Source organism: Octopus bimaculoides, chromosome 27 (assembly GCF_001194135.2).
Source record: "Octopus bimaculoides isolate UCB-OBI-ISO-001 chromosome 27, ASM119413v2, whole genome shotgun sequence".
Taxonomy (NCBI): domain Eukaryota; kingdom Metazoa; phylum Mollusca; class Cephalopoda; order Octopoda; family Octopodidae; genus Octopus; species Octopus bimaculoides.
The window spans coordinates 22244162-22254282 of record NC_069007.1 but is presented as its reverse complement, the minus strand read 5'-3'; the positions used below and the strand labels follow the sequence as shown (position 1 = coordinate 22254282).

The 10121-nt window shown below is 39.1% G+C and overlaps 2 protein-coding genes across 2 annotated transcripts in view; one reads left to right on the top strand and one right to left on the bottom strand.

The window, feature by feature from the left end:
* The window catches only part of LOC106875641 (E3 ubiquitin-protein ligase ZSWIM2), an 11627-nt gene extending 3702 nt beyond the window's left edge, over positions 1-7925 (bottom strand). Inside the window, exons 1-9 of the mRNA XM_014923869.2 lie at positions 7789-7925; positions 6417-6573; positions 5287-5404; positions 4623-4857; positions 2789-3037; positions 2196-2280; positions 1302-1429; positions 1033-1201; positions 491-603 (exon numbers count right to left, since the gene is read on the bottom strand). Of these exons, the coding sequence (XP_014779355.1) occupies positions 491-603; positions 1033-1201; positions 1302-1429; positions 2196-2280; positions 2789-3037; positions 4623-4857; positions 5287-5404; positions 6417-6566 (1247 nt within the window). The 5' untranslated portion in view covers positions 6567-6573; positions 7789-7925. The remainder of the gene's footprint in view (positions 1-490; positions 604-1032; positions 1202-1301; positions 1430-2195; positions 2281-2788; positions 3038-4622; positions 4858-5286; positions 5405-6416; positions 6574-7788) is intronic.
* Positions 7926-9024: 1099 nt separating this feature from the next.
* LOC106875637 (protein O-mannosyl-transferase TMTC3) overlaps positions 9025-10121 on the top strand; it is a 57366-nt gene continuing 56269 nt past the window's right edge. Inside the window, exon 1 of the mRNA XM_052977273.1 lies at positions 9025-9654. The gene's annotated coding sequence lies outside the window, so the exon portion shown is untranslated. The remainder of the gene's footprint in view (positions 9655-10121) is intronic.

Sequence of the window (10121 nt, the reverse complement as noted above, 5' to 3'; positions counted from 1 at the left end):
TATATAAAATCAAATAAGTAACAGGATATCAGGTATTAATGCAATACAACCGTTTCAAGTGGTTCCATTTAATGGAACAATGCAAGCATTACATCAATTTAAATACAGTGCCATCTTCAGTTTCAAAAGATATGGATTTTCATCCCTTAATGTAGCAACCATGTCAGCATGTCTACCATTGGGGGCTAAACCCTTTTTCTGCTGATACTTGATAACATCACGATGCCAAAGTTTGTCAGTTTTCAAGAGAAGTCATTATTTGTTATTTTTGAAGTCTTCTTTGAACAGTCAGATGTCAGTTTACCTGGAAAGAAACAATGCAGCTATTAATAAGAAGAGTTTAAATTAATGCATGCAAGATCTCACAGCTCTAGCATCACTCCTCCATAGCCAGCCTATGAACTTTTCAGCCCATTCGTGTATAAGATAAGATGGTCACAACTGGATTGACTTGAAGCTACACTACGATAACAAAAGTAAATATTCTTACCATTTTTGGTTATTTTTCTTCAAGACAGCATTAGCATTCCAAGCATTTGTGCCATCAACGGGACACACAGAACGAGAATGGAGGAGCCAGTTGTCAATGCATTCACGATGGAACTGAAAAGTTACACAGGATTATTGTGACGTTAATGGTGAATAGATGAGAGTCTTGATGTAGAGGAGAGAGATGGACAGGAGTTATTATGGTACACAAAGAGAATGCTGTAATTGTGGTGGTTGTTTTTGTTGTTCTTTTTATTGCTGTTGTTTAACCTTGGTCAGAAAATTTAGGGCATAACTACAGAAATGTGCCCCACTGAATTTGTTTCCTCGTAACTTTCTCAAAAATGGATGTTTATTAATGAAAGTTTCTAAAAATATATTTCAGATGGTGAAGATTACAGTCGTATTGGGATTCATTGTAATAAACTCCTTGAGGGAGGAGTTGGGGATAATTCACAAACCTTAATTTTGTTCCTCATAGCTTTCCAAAAAATGGTTTCGTTGCCCCTCCACAACCGTGTTGAGAAGAGTCCAACCACTTACCTTGTGTCTACATGGCAGTCTCCGCACCAGTGTTGATACCTGGAAGGGCCTGAGACAGATGTGACACTGTGCCCCAGTGGATAGCAGGACACTGTCCTCTGTTACGGTCTCGAGGGGCAGGGACTCTATGATTTTCTCTGAGAGGGAGTCGAACTGTGTGAACTCTTCACTGCAAAATAAAAATGTTCACAATAACAGTCTACCAGAAGTTCTCTTAACCTATCTCACATACTAGTTTATTTAAAGACATTTTTACCTGTCTAACTTACCTGTCTAACTGAAGAAGACTTTCATAGTCATCATCTTTCAGCTCACGTCTCATCAAATTCTTGATCAGGGCCTCAGGTAGGGAGTAATTAAAACTCCTTTCAGCCACCTTCCACCTCTGTGCTCTCCTCTGTAATGGAGACAGTAAATTGTTGGTTGTTGCTATAAAGTACAAGGGTCAAAGGTCAATGTTACAAAGTAAAAAGGTTGGGAGGTCAGTCACTGTCATAGCTACAGAGCATAAAACAAATAGTATGTGAGATCATTCAACTAATTAAAAGCAACAGCCATTTCACTCCCTATTTCATATCACACCCTACCATCTTAAGAAAGGGAAGGATACATTGAAGAGGTAGTCATAGATTAGATGGTCATGGTTGGAATGCTTATATCTGCGACATGTTCAAGCAATGTCGATTTGATGGAGCGAGAGTGAGCTAATGTAGATCACATCCATTTGATCAGTACAAATCAATCCTTTGTGCAGGTCATTAAGCAAAAGCTGAATGCTCATATGTTGTCTTTGACAGGAGAGTCCATCATCACCATCATCATTTAACGTCCGTCTTCCATGCTGGCATGGGTTGGACAGTTTGCCCGAAACTGGTAAACTGGGGAGTTGCACCAGGTTCCATCAGCCATGATTATGATCTCATTTGGGTTGACAGTACATTGCCAAAGGTCTTGGTCACTTGCCACCACCTCCATGAGGCCCACCGTTCGAACAGTGCATTTTACATGCCACTGGCACAGGTGCCAGTTACACGGCACTGGCATCGACCATGGCTACAATTTCACTAGGTTTGAAAGGTCTTCTCAAGCACAGCATAATGGCCAACATTTGCATGTTTCTTCAAAACTACCCATTCCTAGTATATGCATACTTTCATACTCACCTGTCTAAACTTGAACTGATGCTCCTCATGGACTGATGTGTTGAAGCAATGTTGACACAGGTGAAAGCAGCTGCATACAGTACACCTGTGTGTGTATATATACATATATATATATATAATCCAAACAAAAAACAAGGAAAAAACAGAAGAAAAAACAAAAACGCGAGGACATGGTACATGCAGACTATTAAAAGACACTCAGGGAAGGAAATCTGAGTTTGTATGATTGTGTATAGAAGAATATATAAATCAATGAAATTCCAACCTTGTCTGATTTTCACATTTCATTATTTACAGTTCTTACAATTTTACATTATAATAATAGGATATTATATATTTATTGTGATAAAACTAGTACTTCCATGCATTACGCAATCATCAGGTATCTGTAGTGACAGCCATGTCTCTATGTGTTTATGTGTGTGTGTGTATGTGTCTATGTGCCTATGTGAATGTGGTTTGTGTGAGAGTCCACTGTATGTGTGTGTGTGTGTGTGTCCCTGTATATATGTGTGTGTATACATCTGTGAATCTGTTTACAACACCAACAACATCAACTACAAAGAATATTAACAATGTCTTATCCTAATTACTTGTAGCAGTTTCCAATAATTGGCTTCAGATGGCAGGTTGAGCACTCTAACCCATAATGGTAGTGTTTCACGGGGAAGGCAACGCCACTCATTGAGTTGCGTTCCTCTAGCTTGAGTTTCTCAAGGCTAACAAAAACCCCACGGCACATGGGACACATCACAGTGTCTTTCCCCTCAGAGTCGGATGTTGTCTGGTGCTCAGCATGGATTTTCATACATTTTATGTGGATGTTGTTACCACAACCATATCTGGAAGAAGAAGAAGGAAAATGTATCTGTATTTATGGTGTGTATGTATAAAGACACGTAGACACATATACAAGCATGTAGACACACACAAACCACACACACACACACACTTAAGATCTCACACAAACCACACACACACAGACACATAAACACATAGAAAGAGAGAGAGAGAGGAAGAGATAGTGGTGCAGATTAATATGATTAGGCTCGATATATATAAATATGAAAGGGTACCCAAAAGTAACTGGAAACGTTCTCTGTGGGACAAGCCTATTGTAGTTCAAGTGAGGCCATTTATACGTCCATATCTGTTTACGGTTATATTTAATACTTTTTACTCTGTGTTGTGTATTTGTCACTTTTTGCATCTGTTATTTATTATGGATCTTCTATAAAAACGAAGCTCTGTCTTTTAATTTGATGCTTTTCTCTACACAAACTGAGAAGATATTTTGTGGAATAGTCATTATTTTAATGAGACACAAAGATACACAAACATATGCATATATTTATAGGACGGGCTTCTTTCAGTTTCCATCAACCAAGTTCACTCACAAGGCTTTGGTTGGCCTGAGGCTATGATAGAAGACACTTGCCCAAGGTGCCACGCAATGGGACTGAACCTGGAACAATGAGCTTAGGAAGCAAGCTTCTTACCACACAACCACACCTGTTTGTTTTTTCCTTTTTTTTTTTCTAAACACAAATTATTATTCAGGTTTCCCAAAACTGCAACCAGATGGCAGACTTCATATTGTGGCACCTGGAGTATCACACATACATACATATATATACATATATCTATATATAGACATCTGCAAACAATACATCACTGCTATTCTGGAGTCGCTTTAGTTGCGAGGGCACACAGTAATAGTAGCGCAGGCTGAAGCAGTCATGGTCCATTAGTCACCCTTCTAGTTACATCCTTTGTTAGAGCCTAGGAGGTGGAGTGTTGACCTTGCTATATTGTTGTGTGTTTTTATCATTGTGGGATCCTATGACAGGCAGGCAACACAGCTGTAAAAGCAAATTTGGCTATTATATCTAATAGGTCAACCAAGCACATAAAAGCCTTCTTTCTGAATCACATATATGTGTGTGTGTGTGTGTGTGTGCATGTGCATGTCTGTTTGTCCACCACCACCAACTGACAACCTGTGTAGGTATGTTTACATCCCCGTAACTTAACAGTTTGGCAAAAGACCAACGGAATAAGTATCAGGCTTAAAAAACAAAAAAATTACTGAGGTTGAGTCATTCAACTAAAAATTCAAAGTGGTGCCCCAGCATGGCCACAGTCTAATGACTGAAACTGGTAAAAGATAGAAGATAAAAGATAAAACAACCAATGATTGGCTATGTGAGTTCAAATCTCTCTCAAATCACACTTTCACCATCTCAGAAAAGAAAGACACTTTCTATCATGTAGTTCCTGATAAAAAGGTTGGGTGGTCATATCTGGAAGACCTTCTTTTCATCTGTTCAATTATATTTGACCTGAAGAGGATAAACAACAAATGCTACTACTACTGCTGCTACTACTACTACTACTACTACTACTACTACTACTACTACTACTTACCTGCAGTATGTGACAGGCAGGTGAGACTTGAGTAAATTATCCAAACATATTGGACAAACAGAATCTTCATCAATTTCTCTCTGGGGGACAGTGTTGAGTTCAGCGCCATCTGGTGGAGGCACTGATTCTGCCGACTGCTCTGCATTCGTCTGTGTCTTGTTGGCAGCTGCATTGTTTGTCGATTTGGCGAGTAAGTCATCAATTTCTCTTTCTGATAGTCCTTTCTGCCAACTCACTGCAACCAAAAATGTTGAAATAAGAAATGAATTTGGACATCTAGATCACTGGTTTCCAACCATTTCTTATCTATGGACCCCTTTGATTACTATTTTATTCTGGTGGACCCACACAAAGCCATTCGATGTTTAAAACTTGGTTTTAAAGAAACTTCTTCCAAAATTCCTATTTTGTTTTTCACTCATTCACTTGTGGAGGTTGAACTTATGTCAAATGTTAGAGAAAGAAACTGAGATGTTTCTTGCAATAATTACATCTAAAGTAAAAAATTTTCCATGAACTTCCCAAGGGAAACCCAGGGAGACATGGGATGAAGATGCATGTGTGTGTGTATGTATGTGTAGATAGATGCACACACACACACACATATACACACACAGTGTATGTATGCACATGTGTGTATAAATTAACAACAGATTATATTTACATGGATCTTTCATGGTGAGGCGGAACTTCTTCAGCAGGATCCAGCAGATATGTTTGCAGAGTTCTTTGGTTTTCAAGAATATACTACAAGAACAGCTGTGCTTCCGGCCCAGGTACGTCTGACAAATTCACAGAAGTTAAATATATTACAATGACAATGACACATTATGGCATTCATACATTTCTCAAAGAGTTTGACACTATCAGCAGATGTCAGTCCTGATGGGAATTGGTAAAAATTTTGTTGATCACTTTTGTCTCACAAACAGAGTCCATAGCTGCTCGGTGTCCAGAAAAGCCTGCAGATGGCAATGCTTTGGCAGTTATTTGTACATCTTCAGCCGTTGCATGCTAAGCCCGATTCCCAAGGGTCCTGGCAATCAATGGACTGCCTGACCAGTAGAGTGTGTCCCTTCCACAGGGAAGCAGAAAAGGAGGGATAAACAAGAGTGTCTAATAATTGATGCGGCAGTGGCAGGAGATTGACATATCATGAAAGAATGAGAAAAGATTGATAAATATGGAGATGTGAGAATTGAGATGGCTAAGATGTGGCAGCTGTGAGAGTCAAACGTAAAGTTTGTCCCTGTTGTCATCGGAGCATTGGGTTCAATACCACCCAAGCTGAAGAAACATCTGGAAACTTTAGAAATACCCTGCAATCTAGGTGTATTGCAAATATCAGCATTACTTGGAACTGCAGGCATATTGCGTAAAGTACTGTTGTGTTTGAGGTCCTTGTTGTGACTTGACAGAAAGTACAAACCCCCTGGTACACACAATATCTTCAATCAACAACATCACAATATTGGATACTGTGTGATGTCTGAAATGATAATAATAATAATCCTTTCTACTCAAGGCACAAGGCCTGAAATCTGTGGGGAGGGGACTAGTTGATTACATCGGCCTCAGTGTTTCACTGGTACTTAATTTATCCACCCCAAAAGGATGAAAAGCAAAGTCAAGCTTGGCAGAATTTGAACTCAGAACATAGCAGTTGTCAAAATATTACTGAGTATTTCGCCCAGCATGCTAACAATTCTGTCAGCTTACTGCCTTAGTAACATTAATAATAATAATGATGATAATAATAATAACTTGGGTGATTGGTATGTGTTACTAGCTTACCTTGAAATTCTTCTCTTCGCCATCTTCCTTCAAGAGAAATGCAAGAGGTCCAAATGTTCTTAAGATATAGATTTTGGCCGAGAGTGATAGAAGCTGGTTGCTATTGACAACTTCGTTGCATGTTCTTCGATAACATTCCTCACTGTTCATCTCAATACTGCAAGACAAGGAATCGCTGGATTAATCATTAAGCAAAACAAGGATGTTCTCAGGGCATCAAGGGAAGTGAGGTACCACAGAAATGGTAAATGGTTTACGGCACAAAAGAAATCACTTTTAAACTTTGTAAAATAATATTCAAAGTGGTTTATATGATCAGAAATAGTTTTGAAGTGTTTTGTGCTGTCATAGTGAGGATCTGATCAAAGACTTTGTAATTAAATATAGTAAGAGAAAACTTTTCCAAAATAAGTGAAAGTAAACAAAAATAAACATTATTTTCCATCTTCTTGTTTAGTTTTGTTTCATTTGAAAAACTAAAATTTTATTTTATGGTTAATTATTGTTTATATTTTGAATGTGAAGGTGTATGGCTCAGTGGTTAGAGGGTCGGGCTCACAATCACGTGGTAGTGAGTTCGATTCCTAGACTAGGCTGTGTGTTGTGTTCTTGAGCAAGACACTTTATTTCATGTTGCTCCAATTCCCTCAGCTGTAGAAATGAGTTGCGACGTCACTGGTGCCAGGCTGTGTCGACCCCTTTGCCTTTCTCTTGGATAACATCAGTGGCGTGGAGAGGGGAGGAGGCTGGTATGTACGAGCAACTGCTGATCTTTCATAAACAACCTTGCCAAGACTTGTGCCTTGGAAGGGAACTTTCTAGGTGCAATCCCATGGTCACTCATGAGCGAAGGGGGGGGGGGGTCTTTACTTTACCTTAGACATCTAAGTGCAGGTGTGGCTGTGTGGTTAAGCTCACTTTGCAACCATGTGATTCCAGGTTCATTCCCACTGTACAGCACCTTGTACTAGAGCCATGGGTTGACCAATGAATTGTGAAGGAATTTGGTAAATGGAAACTATGTGGAAGCCCATGTTATGTGCATGTGTTTGTCACCCCTCCTCTCCCCGCTGTTTGACAACTACTGTTAGTTTGCTTACATCTCTGTAACTTAGCGATTTGGTGAAAGACACCGATAAAATAAGTAATCAGACATTTAAAAAAAAAAGGGGCGAAATCGTTTTGTTCAATTAAACCAGTCAACGATCGAAGACGGACCTAATTATGACTTTGAGTAATAGCATGTGTGTGTGTAGATGTGTCCGTGTATATATGTTTATGTACGTATATATTTTTACATGCTTTCATAAAACTCAAAACGATCTCTCACACACACACACACACACCATCAAAGCATCTCTCCACAATTTACCTGTCATTGCTGTGGACATTGGCTTCTGTCAAAAATAAAAATATTCAACCGTGTGCTTGGTTGGCAAAGCAGTCAGCCTGCCGCCGTTCACCATGGTTACAGTTGTTAGGGAATTATAAACTTCTAACGCCGGCGCTCCATTGTGTTTTTGTCTTACGGCCTCGAGTCTGTGTTCTGTTGTATGTCTTGCAAGAGTGCGCGTGCCTGTGTGTGTGTATTATTATGGTAAGGCGACACAGCTGGCAGAATCGTTTGCAACGCCGGGCAAACTGCTTAGCTGCATCTCGTCCGTCTCTACGTTCTGAGTTCAAATCCTGCCGAGGTCGACTTTATCTTTCATCCTTTCGGGGTCCACAAAACGAGCACCATGTAACCCGCTCCCCTCAAATTGCAGGCCTGGTGCCGGTAGCAGAAAGGGTCATTATATGTATCTGCGTGTGTATGAACTGTTATGACTATTTTTTATTGCTTATTTATTATTTGTTCCAGTCATTAGACTGTGGCCAAGCTGGGGCACCACATTGAAGGGTTGGCGATCAACGTAAGATCGCCGGGTTATAGTTGAAATAATCGACCCCTATACTTTTTTTTGAAGTTTGGTACTTATTCTTTCGGGCTCTTTTGCTGAACCGCCGTGTTACGAGGATGTAAATAAACTAAAACCAGTTGTCAAGCGATAGTTGGGGACACACACACACACACGGGCTTCCGCACAGTTTCGTCTACCTAATTCACTCACAAATTCTTGGTTGGTCCAGGTCTGTGGTAGAAGGCAATTGCCCAAGGTTCCTTCTATTATATACTCTTGAGGAAACCAATTTCCTCCAACTTCATATTTCTCTCACTTTTTCCTTTTTCTTTTTTTTTTTAATTAAAGCATTCATAAATTAATGAAGACTGTAAGTTATAGAGTCAACTTTTTGTCTTTCATCTGCCTATCCCTTCTACATCGCTAACTTCTTTTTTTTTCACTACTTCACGTTTAAAAAAAAATTGATGCATTCAGGTGGAGACGAACGGTTAAGACAATTGCTGATGCTACCATGATTAAACTGATTTATGTATTTACTTAGAATTGCTTGCAAATTTCTCACGAGTTATGTCATTTGTTTTCATTATGAGCATAAAATTCTTACTCCCTTTACGTGTGTGTGTAGATAGAGGAGGGAGGAGATGCGTGTATGTTTGACAAGTGACCTGGAAGCTTGAACTATTGCTACTTTATAAATTGAGAAAAAAGTTAGAAGAAAAAGCGACAGATCATTTTTCTTTTTGTCTTGGACAAATACTCGCTTTCAAGTATTTGCAGAAGCAACTTGTCAAGCCGGTTTTTATTTTACTTTATTTTCAAGAAATAGAAACGCAAATAAATAAGAAAAAAACCTGTCAAGCAGTATCGTTGTGAATTCAGTTTGAGAATTATTAAACAGAAAATGAAGTTTTAACTTAATTTTATCAAGATCGGCTGGCATTAGGAGATACGAAACTAACATTTAGGAAAACTCTAAAGTAAAAAACTAAATAAACAATAAATAATTCTTTCTACTATAGGCACCAGGCCAGAAATTTTAAGGGGGAAGTCGATTGATCTCAGTGCATAACTGGTACTTATTTCATCGAACCCGAAAGAATAAAAGGCAAAGTTGACCTCAGCAGGATTTCAACTCAGAACGTAAAGCCGGAAGAAATGATGCAGAGCATTGGTGCAGTGCGCTAACAATTCTGCCAGTTCGGCGCCCTCCGTAAATGAACAAAACTTGATATATTTAAAGAAGAAACAAGAGAGGCAGTTCTGAAGTAAAAATACGGTGTTGAATAAATTGAACAGCTCCGTAGTGAACTTGGTCAATATGGAAGTTTGAAAGTGTAAGTTGGATTTATCTCTCCGCTTTTGTTTATTTTTGTTGTCTGTTATCGTTTGACATTCCATAGATTCCTGCCCCGTTTAACACCACCCCTTTCTGTCAAGCCATAGCTTTCTAATGATTTAGAGATAACACACTAATCTCGTCATTTTTAGCCGGGGTGCCGCTGATCGTACCCTTTAATTGATACCTTCGGGGTACCGGTTGTCAGACTTACCTCCCCCCCCCTCACGTTCATTGACCCTTCCCTTTCCCATGACAGTTTTGGGTACATTGACATCGATAAGTAATTATTCCTCGGAATGTTAATAACTTTGCAGTTATATTGTTTTCTTTTTTTTTTCTTACGAAATCAAAACAATCGGAATGAAAGAAAACAATTTACGTTATTCGAAAAGTTGTCCAAATTCTAGAAATATTGTTGATCCAAGTGACCTATGATGAAAGGCATTCTAACTGTGACCACCC